This window comes from Salmo salar, chromosome 26 (assembly GCF_965601325.2).
Source record: "Salmo salar chromosome 26, fSalSal1, whole genome shotgun sequence".
Taxonomy (NCBI): Eukaryota; Metazoa; Chordata; class Actinopteri; order Salmoniformes; family Salmonidae; genus Salmo; species Salmo salar.
Genome location: NC_138316.1, coordinates 25951004 through 25963102, shown reverse-complemented (window position 1 = coordinate 25963102; position 12099 = coordinate 25951004). Strand labels below are relative to the sequence as shown.

Sequence of the window (12099 nt, the reverse complement as noted above, 5' to 3'; positions counted from 1 at the left end):
ACATAGGCTGTTTTCTAAATGATACGTTGTTTTTTAGGGGCAGTTGCTCTTTAATGTGACTTGCTCAGAAGTCACACTTTAAATAATGACCTAACTTATTTTTGACTTTTTCTTTGGAACACAATTTTTCATACACTATTCAAACGTGCAGGCCGAGATTAGGATAGAAACCCCATTCAAACTTTAAAACATGCATACCGGTCACGAATAGTGTTCTTGTACACAGCTTTTTGATAAAATGTATACTTTTTAAACTAGTAAGCTTTTTGTCCTTCCCCGCCAAAACTCATCCACTTTAATGGGATTTCTTCAATATTCTAAAGCTCTCATTGTTAAAAACTCCCAGACTTCCAACAAGTTAGACAAAAACTTAGAGAGAAGGAAATCTTAGTCTGCGTTTCTGCTATTTAAATCTGAAACCAGAACAGAAATATATTCGACCAATCAAACCATACAGCTGCTTTAGTAACCGCATCAACAATTTTTTCTCTCAATGTTTTGAAACAGCTGCCGTTTTGACCACTTTCCCAACCACTTGGACAACAACTTAGAGTGTACGAAATCTTAATCTACTTCTAAGCTATTCAAATCGGAAATCAGAATAGGAATAACTTATACCAATCAAGAGCTACAGCTGTTTTAGTAACCACATCACCAACCTTAATTAAGCTAACTTCACACTTCACAATTAACTGCCGTGGAACTCAAGGAAATGTCAAATTATAGAAGTAGGGGAACACATTCTATGAATGAGAATCACTAATTAGTGACTTGCTTCTGCAAGAACACTCTAGTTATTTGATATACTTCTGACTTATCAGTGTGCCTTGCTTCACAAGACAGCTCTAAATATTTAGAGTGGTCTTGCCCAAGCCTCCCCATTTCTCCTTCACCTAAATACAGATAGCTGATGTTCTGAAAGAGCTGCAAAATCTGGTCCCCTACAAATCACCTGGGCTAGACAATCTGGACCCTCTCTTTCTAAAATTATCCGCCGCAATTGTTGCAACCCCTATTACTAGCCTGTTCAACTCTCTTTCGTATCGTCTGAGATCCCTAAAGATTGGAAAGCTGCCGCGGTCATCCCCCTCTTCAAAGGGGGTGACACTCAGACCCAAACTGTTACAGACCTATATCTATCCTACCCTGCCTACCCTGCCTATCTAAAGTCTTCGAAAGCCAAGTTAACAAACAGATCACCGACCATTTCGAATCCCGCCATACCTTCTCCGCTATGCAATCTGGTTTCTGAGCTGGTCATGGGTGCACCTCAGCCACGCTCATGGTCCTAAACGATATCATAACCGCCATCAATAAATGACAATACTGTGCAGCCATATTCATCGACCTGGCCAAGGCTTTCGATATGTCAATCACCGCATTCTTATCGGCAGACTCAACAGCCTTGGTTTCTCAAATGACTGCCTCGCCTAGTTCACCAACTACTTCTCAGATAGAGTTCAGTGTGTCAAATCGGAGGGCCTGTTGTCCGGACCTCTGGCAGTCTCTATGGGGGTGCCACGGGGTTCAATTCTCGGGCCAACTCTTTTCTCTGTATATATCAATGATGTCACTCTTGCTGCTGGTGATTCTCTGATCCACCTCTACGCAGACGACACCATTCTGTACACCTCTGGCCCAGCTTTGGACACTGTGTTAACTAACCTCCAGACAAGCTTCAATTCCATACAACACTCTTTCTGTGGCCTCCAACTGCTCTTAAATGCAAGCAAAACTAAATGCATGCTCTTCAACCGATCGCTGCCCGCACCCGCCCGCCTGCCTGACTAGCATCACTACTCTGGATGGTTCTAACTTAGAATATGTGGACAACTACAAATACCTAGGTGTCTGGTTAGACTGTAAACTCTCCTTCCAGACTCACATTAAGTATCTCCAATCCAAAATTACATCTAGAATCGGCTTACTATTTCGCAACAAAGCATCCTTCACTCATGCTGCCAAACATACCCTCGTAAAACTGACTGTCCTACCGATCCTTGACTTCAGCGATGTCATTTACAAAATAGCCTCCAACACTCTACTCAGCAAATTGGATGTAGTCTATAACAGTGCCATCCGTTTTGTCACCAAAGCCCCATATACTACCCACCACTGTGACCTGTTTGCTCTCGTTGGCTGGCCCTCGCTTCATATTCATCGCCAAACCCACTGGCTCCAGGTCATCTATAAGACTTTGCTAGGTAAAGCCCCGCCTTCTCTCAGCTCACTAGTCACCTTAGCAACACCGACCCGTAGCACGCGCTCCAGCAGGTATATTTCACTGGTCACCCCAAAGCCAACTCCTGCTTTGGCCACCTTTCCTTCCAGTTCTCTGCTGCCAATGACTGGAATGAATTGCAAAAATCACTGAAGCTGGAGACTCATATCTCCCTCACTAACTTTAAGCATCAGCTGTCAGAGCAGCTTACCGATCATTGCACCTGTACATAACCCGTCTGTAAATATCCCACCCAACTACCTCATCCCCATGTTATATTTTGTTGTTGTTGCTCCTTTGCACCCCAGTATCTCTACTTGCACATTCATCTTCTGCACATCTATCACTCCAGTGTTTAACCTCTCTAGGGTAGTATTTTCAAGTATTTTCACGGCCGGATGAAAAATGTACCCAAATTAAACGGCCTACTACTCGGGCCCAGGAACTAGAATATGCATATTATTAGTAGATTTGGATAGAAAACACTCTGAAGTTTCCAAAACAGTTTGAATGATGTCTGTGAGTATAACAGAACTCATATGGCAGGCAAAAACCTGAGAAAAATCTAACCAGGAAGTGAGAATTCTGGTGCTTGTAGTCCTTTCAAGTCATTGCCTATCGAACACACAGTGACTTAGGGTTCATTTTGCACTTCCTAAGGCTTCCACTAGATGTCAACAGTCTTTAGAAAGTTGTTTGAGGCGTCTATGATGAACAGAGAGCGAACAGAGAGCGAACAGAGGAGGTTGGAAGTTGTTGACTCAGGAAGGTACTGGCGTTCATTGGCGCGAATTCACGTGAGAGTTAGCTGTGTTCCAAAACGCTTTTCAAGCCATTGCAATCGTCCGGTTGGAATATTATTGAAGTTCTAAGTGATAAAGGCCCTAAAGATTGATGCTATACAACGTTTGACATGTTTGAACGAACTTAAATATAACTTTTTTTACTTTTCGTCGTGACATTTTCCACGAGCTTCCTACATTTGGAGTAGCTAACTGAACGCGCTAACAACAAGGAGCTATTTGGACATACATTATGGACTTTATCGAACAAAGAAACATTTATTGTGGACCTGGGATTCCTGGAAGTGCCTTCTGATGATCATCAAAGGTAAGTGAATATTTCTAATGCTATTTATGATTTTAAATGACTCCAAAATGGCGGGTATCTGTATTGCCTGGTGTATTTTTCTGAGCGCAGTACTCAGATTATTGCAAAGTGTGCTTTCCCCGTGAAGCTTTTTTGAAATCTGTCACAGCGGTTGCATAAAGGAGATGTTCATCTATAATTCTTTGAATAACAGTTTAATATTTTATCAACATTTATGGTGAGTATTTTTGTAAATTGTTGTGCTGATTCACCGGCAGTATTGGAGGCAAAATATTTTCTGAACATCACGCGCCAATGTAAAATAGGGTTTATGGATATAAATATGAATTTTATCGAACAGAAAATGCATGTATTGTGTAACATGATGTCCTAGGAGTGTCATCTGATGAAGATCGTCAAAGGTTAGTGCATAATTTTAGCTGGTTTTCTGGTTTTTGTGACACCTGTCCTTGCTAGGAAAATGGCTGTGTGCTTTTTCTTGTGTTGGAACTGTCCTAACATAATCTAACTTTATGCTTTTGCCATAAAGCCTTTTTGAAATCGGACAATGTGGTTACATTAAGGAGATGTGTACCTTTAAAATGGTGTAAAATAGTCCTTTGTTTGAGAACTTTGAATTATGGCATTTTGTGGTTTTGAATTTGGCGCTCTGATTTTTCACTGGCTGTTGAATAGTGTCCCACCTGCCCAAGAGAGGTTAATTGCTAAATTGTAATTTCGCCACTATGGCCTATTTATTGCCTTACCTCCTTTATCTTACCTTATTTGCACACACTGTATATAGACTTTTCTATTGTGTTATTGACTGTACGTTTGTTTATCCCATGTGTTTTTGTCACACTGCTTTGATCTATCTTGGCCAGCTCGCAGTTGTAAATGAGAACTTGTTCTCAACTGGCCTACCTGGTTAAATAAAGGTGAAATAAAAATAAAACATTTTGAAAAAATATTTCACCTACTTCTGACTTATAGTTATTTGTGTTCCTTGCTTCAGCAACACCACTCTATATATCAAAATACTACTACTTGGCCTGCTACTACCACAGTCACACACTACTACTACTACTACTGGGATACAGTCACAACTACTGCAGTCAGTAATTCTACTGTTACTATACAACTAGCGGCTATTATCCCACTACTGTAATACAGTATCTACTTATACATTTTTTTTTTTTTTTTTTTTATACGACTACACTAACCTACATTTTTCATCAATAACAATTTAAACTCCTAAACTCCTAAACTCGATCATTATAACAATACTGTTGGCCAGCTGAAATAAGTCAAAAGTTTTCTTCATGGAAAATGACCTAGTTTTTTCCATGTACTCAGCGTTTTGTACTAGATGCTGCATCTAATCAAGTCAGCTTGTCTCAGCTCCACAAAAGTAAAAGCCATGACAGGATTTAGAAACAATATTTGTGATGCCTCTCCACCTTCGCTCTTGACTCCTAGTCAGTCAGAAATAGTTGGAGTCTTACCTTCAGGCCTGAGGCGGCTGAAGCTCCTCTTCTGAGGGTAACATATGAGGAGATGTTTGTGGACTGATTTAGCCTGGATGAGGAGCCAGCCGGCCCTGAGAGAAAGACAGCAAATATGAAAACACAACCCCCAAGTGAGCACAAGTGCCAAACCATGTTCAGTGGGTACATTACAAAGCACATATTTGCTGCTGGTGTGAACACTATAAAAAAACTGAAAGCTGTTTAGCCTTTCAAGCTGTTTGCTTATTCTGAAGAGTAAGACTTCTTCAAAGAAACAAATATGTTATTCCACATTACATCAAGGTGCATTACATGTGTTGGACCTAGAGCTACTTACCTCTGCTTGGCAGGGTCTGGTAGCCACCATCATGCCCCAAGGCCCCCATCCTCATGTGACCAGACCCTCCCACTCCCGGAAGCTCAGGTTCACTCAGGAAGGTGCGCAGCTCCACCTGACGCCCACAGAGACAGAGATCAGTATCACACAGACACACAGACACACGGCTCCATAGCCCTCTCCAAACACACACCTTGTTGTCTCCGTTGGTGAATTGGCCGATCTCCCTGTCCCGCTTGCGTTCGTCAGACTGTCGTTTGAGGCCTCGTACAGACGTGTGTCTGATGACACTGGTCTCCCTGGGCAGCGGAGGCACGGCCGGGGCGTGGTCCTCAGGACTGTATAGCTGAGGTAGTGGTGGTCGGGGAGGGGCGCCCTCATCTGCCTGCAGAGAAAACAACCAACCAGCATAGCCTTTACCATCATATTCAATCACATTTACTATCAGATAGGATAACATTCAACACTATGTCCTCCGAGTGGGAGAGGAGCGGGGGCCACTCACCCATTTTGGCACAGATATGGGGAGGGCTGCGGTGGTGTGCTGGGTGGAGGTGGGGGTTGTGGGGCTGAGGTGGGGGCTGTGCTGCTGGGCCAGTCTCATCTCTCCCAGGGAGGGACTGGCAGATAGAGAAGGCACTGACGATGGCGACACGGAAGGCACAAGTTTTCTCTCTAGAGGCACAAAAACACAAACGTAAAACACCCCCCAACACACACAACATACACGTTAAAATTACACAAAATAACAACACTCCACCCACAAAAGCCAGATACACATACAGACCATAATCAACTCATCCATTTTGTCCCCTGTAAATATATAAGCACATGACAAGTAGCGTCCATTTCTCTCTCTACCTCGTCCTGAGCTCCAGTGTGTGTTAGTAGAGGCAAGCGGAGGCAGAGTCACAGCACTCCTCTCACCTGGGTTGGTCACAGAGGAGATGGTGACTTGGTAGTTGGCTTTGCTGGAGCTGAGGCCTGCTATTACGTCTTCAATCCTCCACAACTCCCTCTTGATCTGGGACTTCTCCTTCTGCTCATAGACAAACACACAGACAAACATGAACACAAACACTACAGACGTTGTTCCCATCCCTCTGGGAATCTGTACGAGAGTATGTGTTTGCAGTGGTGTGGTTGTGGTGTGGTTGTGGTGCGATCCTGACCTGAGAGAGACCACTGCGGTTCATCTGGCCCTCCAGAGCTGTCCTCAACCAGTCTACATCTCTCTCCAGGCTGCTGTACTCATTCCACGCATTCTCCATCTCCTGCATGGAGCAAGAGAGACATAGAGAGAGAGAGAGAGAGAGAGAGAGAGAGAGTAAGAAAGGGAACGAGATAGAGAGTGAGAAAGACAGAGAGGGAGGTTGTGTGGTCAGTCAATGGGGCTATGTCCAAACCAGTGAGCCAGGCTGTGTTAGGTCAGACAGAGCAGGCCTTACCGTGGACACCTGAGAGATCTCAGCTCTGATGTGCACCACGTCCTCCTGCAGTAGTCTCTGCTGGTAGGATATCTTCTCCTGGTGGGCCGGCTGGTCCCGGTACTGCTCCATCTGCTGGTGGGACACGTCCAGCACGGACTCCAACTTGTCCTGTAGGACAGGACACCACGAGGGCATGGGGTATTCACGACCTGACCATATGGGGGAGCTAATACACACGTATACATACCCAGACACACACACACAAACAAACAAACACATAAAACCCAATACCTTGTCTTCCTTGAGCGTGCGTATCGTTGTTTCCAGCTCCTGAAGGATCTTGTCTTGTTCACACAGTCGACTTAACTTCACCTGCACAGGGAACAGCAGCAGGCAGCACAGAGAACAGAGATTGATAAGGTCTATTAAGAAGACTAGGTCTATGGCTAGAACAGGGACCCTCTGCCCAGCCCAGCAGCTTCTGGTAAACACTATTCAAACCACAGTGCCCAGCAGAATGAATTGATAGTCTACTGTAGTCTTCTCTGTCTGGAAATATGTCAATAAGACCCATCTCTTTGAAATGCCCTGAGGACCTCTTTTCATCTTCTCTGTGTGAAAATCAAGAAATACGGCTTTATACTGTCTGCTTGTGGGGAATGGTAATGCCCATTATAAGTAATCATAATCAAAAATCCATATTTTGAAATTCACTTTTCAAGAGAACAGTGCTTATTGAGACTGGCATATTTGTTTCCCCGCAGAAATGGGTTATATGTTTCTGAAAACAAAATAAGACTGCCTAGTTTACAATCTTTCTCACACACTGAGTGTTTATTCTTCAGTTCTATTTATCATTCTGTTCAATTAATAATTAAGCTGTTTTTTATTTCACAGCCGTATATTGTTGTTTTAATTGCATGAAATATTCATTGTTCAAACAAATTCACCAGCAAATTCTTATAAATTGTTAAACTGGAACAATGCTAATGATGAAAAGCCAAGACATCCAGCTTATTTACCTCCATTCTGAGCAAACAAAGAATTAAAAAGGCCGGATAACAGAAATCAAACTGAAAAATTGAAGAGCTCTATGTCTAAAATCCCATTACATGTATTTTTCCCTTTAAATTGAGAGCTGGAAATAAAAACCCTCGTGGATAGTCTCAGGCTTTAACAGTGAAGCTGTCTGTCCCCACAGTGCTGCATCTTCGCTCTGCTTCGTTCCCTCCCTCCCTACACACCCTCTGTTTACCACAACTATAGAATACCAACTTCTCAAATCCTCAGTTCACTGTCTCTGTAGAGGCTTGTAAAGATGTGAAAAACGCTAGACGTTGAAGAAAAGGAGAGAGATGGATAAACTGGGTGTTTATCAAACAAGGTTTGGTTAGGGGACAGTATACTTACATCAACATCGCTCTCTGCTATCTTAACAGGTCTCGATGGTCTTTCTTTTAGAGTTTCACGCCCTGTAACCTGCAATGCCCCAAAGGCACAAATACAACCTTACTTCTCCCAGTAATAGTTGCAAAAAAAAGTTCAACTAGCCTAAATATTAAAACCAACATTCAATAGATAACACTGAACAACAACATTACAGCAATTATCAAGCAACAGCATGAGACCTTGCTAAGGACATTGGGATTGCAGAAACCACAATGTAGAACCGTTATGCAAAAATGATTCAACAAAAAAGATGTGGGTAGTAGTACGCGCAAGCCAATGCAATATGACTGCTTTAAAAGCTGTGCAAATATATTTATGGTCAAAAACAGCATCTGTGCATTTAAGAGAGGCCACAACGGAGAACCACAAAGCTGCTCTTTCCTGGCAGTGTGTCAGTGGGTTTAGTTAACGACCGTGTCCTCTTTATGAACCAAGAGAAAGGGAGGAACTATCAGGAAATATGGCACCTCCTTCAGATCCTCTCTGTTACAGCGATAAATCAGACTTGGCCAAAGACATATCTCAGAGACGTCAGTGAACTGGCCCAGTTGGAATTGATAGAAACTGTAGATATATTTCAGTGTCTTTTGCTAAGAGATTTCAATTGACTTAATGCCCAAACAGAGCTAATGATTTCTGTTGATACATTTCAAAGGGCATAGAGATGTAGGTGTGTTTACAATTATAACCAAAGCACACATTATTTAGTTGACCTTATAGCTCTGATTCTGTTAAATGATCATCAGTACGGACGTTTCTCAAAGAGCAGCCTTGGGTCGTCTCTTTAGTGCTTACAAGCCAAACAAAAGGAAAAGAAAGGCTGTGAAACAAAGTGCAATCCAGGGTTTAACTGCATGCAATGGGACTCCCTCTCACAGTGAGCAGAGACAGAGTCCACATCAGTCAGTCAGCACACACTGACAGCATCACCATGATGGACTACATTACCCAGCAGGCCAAGCTATGCACTACAGTCACAGGTGGGTCTCTCTTCTAACATGGCCACTCATCACAGGTGAGGAGTGCATTATACACATTCTATTAGGAGAAGCAGTGGAATGGTCTCACTCTTTGTATGCACACCATCCTTACATTCCAAATGGACCCAAAACCTGGAGGGGTGTTTTCTAACACATTGTGTACCATAACGATCAACGGGTCAATACTTTTGATCTGTTTTAAAACAGGAAATAGAGAGGTGTTACATCAGAATGTACACATCGATAATAGAACTCCCCACTCCAAGAAACAGAAGGTTAGTTAAGGTTTGTGGTGTCGTACATACAAATCACTTCCGGAGGATCAGATGCTTTGTACTGTTGTTAATGGAAGAGAACTGCTGATAGCAGAATGTAGAATCATTACAACACACAAGGTCATTCAGCTGAAGCTGGCATTAGACTTACACTACCGGTCAAAGGTTTTAGAACACCTACTCATTCAATGGTTTTTCTTTCAAAACTATGAAATAACACATATGGAATCATGTAGTAACCAAAAAAGTGTTAAACAAGTCATAATCTATTTTATATTTGAGATTCTTCAAATAGCCAGCCTTTGCCTTGATGACAGCTTTGCACACTCTTGGCATTCTCTGAATTCTATGAAGCCGCACAGCAGCAAGATGTTTTCCGGGTTCGAGAGCATCAAATCCGTGATGTTTCATGGGTAAATTGTGACTGACTGACTGATCTACAAATAATATTGTGTAGTTATTTAGGATGCAAGGTGATTTGTAGATCAGTCAGTCTCGACTCGCCGTTAATGTCGGCTGCAATGTCGAGCGCGCCCATTGTAGGTCTCTTTTAGCAGCACTGCTTGATGGGAAGTGAAATTTATATGATGCAAAATGTAGTTTTTGACATGTAGTACTGTGCTGCTTGAAACTTCAGTTCCCATCAGTGGAGGTATGATATTTTGACCCCATGTTTTCAGGGTGAATATATACTATTCCCAATGTACTTTTATCCAATTTCAAGGATAGCTAGCTTTGACACAATATAGAAAATGGTATAATTTATACTGTAGCCAATAATCCTATCATTTTATGTATGAGATCATATTGCACTCAAGTTGTTTTCTTTGCTGAATTGATTGTAAAGACACACAGATGAATGCAGCATAGCATTATTCTCAGTATACAGAGCATTAGTAACAAAAACAACAGTGGTTAAAACACACAGAAGACAGTTTAAATTCCAACATCAACCTAAACCACACAGCCCTGAGGAACGAGGTCAGAAAGAAGAGGAGAGAGCAGCAGAAGGAGGTGTGTGAATGAGGAAGAGACTGACACTGTAGACAGTGGAAGGAAGAGCAGGATGCAGGCTACAGAGGAGAGAGGAGGAAGAGAGATGAATCATCATTTACATGATCTTTTTTCTTGGGGCCCACCTTCAGATCTAGATAATCCAGGTCCTTCTTCAGTTGCATGTAAGTATCATCTGCCTGACAGACAATGAGGAGTGGAGAGACAGATCACAAGACGGAAAGCTACAAAGGATGCTAGGAGACTATAGTATAGGAAGACTAGTCAGGCTCTGTTACAGCACAACTTTATATCTCTACTTCATTCTCATTGGAGAGATCATATCACCACAGTCAAATGAATATTTGTGAGGCAAAATAGGACAGAAAATCTGGCAGATTGATTCGGTTATATTATGAGAATTTACACCAAACTAGATTGTAGTGTAGGGCTGCTATCTAAAAAGTTTAGGGATGCTTACAAAAATATCTTAAGCATTTCATAGGGCAGTATACTGCTTATAATTCAGTTCGCCACCAAATCTCTGGCATGGGTAAATGACGTCTACATGAGGATGAAGAGAACATAAGCGTTGATGGAGAGAGACAGCATGGTTGTCATTGAGCACGTTTACAGCTTCACTGTGGTGTGCAGGTCTGAAACAGAGCAGTGTGTTTGGACTGGCTCTTCTAGGGCAGGGGTCAGCAACAGGCATCTTCTTTTTTATTGTATTTTGTTTTTGGTCAAAAAGACTGTAAAATCACCAGGAATTCAGTTTAATTTAGGAAATCTGTTCCCAAGTATTCCCACAAATAAAAAGTGAGACATATGTGATCATGACTCGGTGTAATCAAGGTATTACTTCAAATACAATAACATTTTCAGTGTACAAATTATTATAATTAGGTTCCATTTGCTCCAACAAAAATCGTCCCACGGCTGAATCTAGTTGCCTACCCATGCTCTAGGGAGACACACTACTGAGCCAGCCTGTATACCCAGGATCACTTTACACTAATAAGAATGACCTCTCAGATACACACAGTTCTACACAACCAGGACTTAGAGGGGAAATGTGAAAGAGAAGTCAAAAATACATTTCTCATTGTAGTTATCCAGGTTTGCAAAGACCTCAAACAACAGAAGATAAGGCTACAGTATATGTATGTGAAGACAGGCACGGTGCATAGTCAACAAGCAACATGCTTGATATGAAGCTTGGGAGCAACATCATGTTTGTTTTTTAACAAATCAAATGAAACACGTCTCTGTAAGGCTCAACAGAGTGCTACATTATGCCGACAGATGAGTGAGGCCGTCCATTCAAACACAACACAGGCTGGTGTATCTATAGCTGCAGACAGTCCATGCTAACAGGGGAGCACCTAAGCCACTAGTACAACAGACGCGACCAACACACCACACAGTCCAATGAATGATGGAGGTGGGACCAAAACACTAGCAGAGACAGACTGCGGGTGATGGGGATTTGGCTGGGGGCTGGGGATCCACAATTCATTGGAGTGGGGCTTCAGGGCAGGGCGGCTGCAGGGGGGAGGATACGGGGGGGCCTGACCTGCAGGCTGGGGCCTAGGAGGCCGTTGTGATGTAGGTGGTGGAGGGCGTCGCCGTGGACACCAGCCATCTTGGCCTGGTGACTCCTGAGCTGAATGAGCAGCAGGGTCAGCTCCTCCGGCTGCAGTAGGGTCAGGCCCAGGCCAGGGAGAGGAAGAGAGGGAGGGACAGAGAGAGAGCACTTCAACACCTGGCCACCAGGGCGGCAGCAGTGAGGGCTCAGCTCTTCAGGCCCCAGAGAG

General features: G+C 42.9%; 1 protein-coding gene across 12 annotated transcripts in view; it reads right to left on the bottom strand.

Annotated features, from left to right (window-relative positions):
- plekha7b (pleckstrin homology domain containing A7b) overlaps positions 1 to 12099 on the bottom strand; it is a 181191-nt gene that overhangs the window by 39569 nt on the left and 129523 nt on the right. For 3 of the 12 annotated variants that reach the window (XM_082969559.1, XM_082969563.1, XM_082969565.1), the window contains 11 exons: positions 11859 to 11978; positions 10405 to 10482; positions 7996 to 8064; positions 6877 to 6957; positions 6604 to 6753; positions 6328 to 6429; positions 6017 to 6194; positions 5661 to 5830; positions 5349 to 5540; positions 5156 to 5270; positions 4816 to 4910 (listed from right to left, as the gene is read on the bottom strand). In XM_082969559.1, the coding sequence (XP_082825685.1) occupies positions 4816 to 4910; positions 5156 to 5270; positions 5349 to 5540; positions 5661 to 5830; positions 6017 to 6194; positions 6328 to 6429; positions 6604 to 6753; positions 6877 to 6957; positions 7996 to 8064; positions 10405 to 10482; positions 11859 to 11978 (1350 nt within the window). The remainder of the gene's footprint in view (positions 1 to 4815; positions 4911 to 5155; positions 5271 to 5348; positions 5541 to 5660; positions 5831 to 6016; positions 6195 to 6327; positions 6430 to 6603; positions 6754 to 6876; positions 6958 to 7995; positions 8065 to 10404; positions 10483 to 11858; positions 11979 to 12099) is intronic. The other 9 variants (XM_082969560.1, XM_082969561.1, XM_082969562.1 and 6 more) reach the window with 9 other exon arrangements.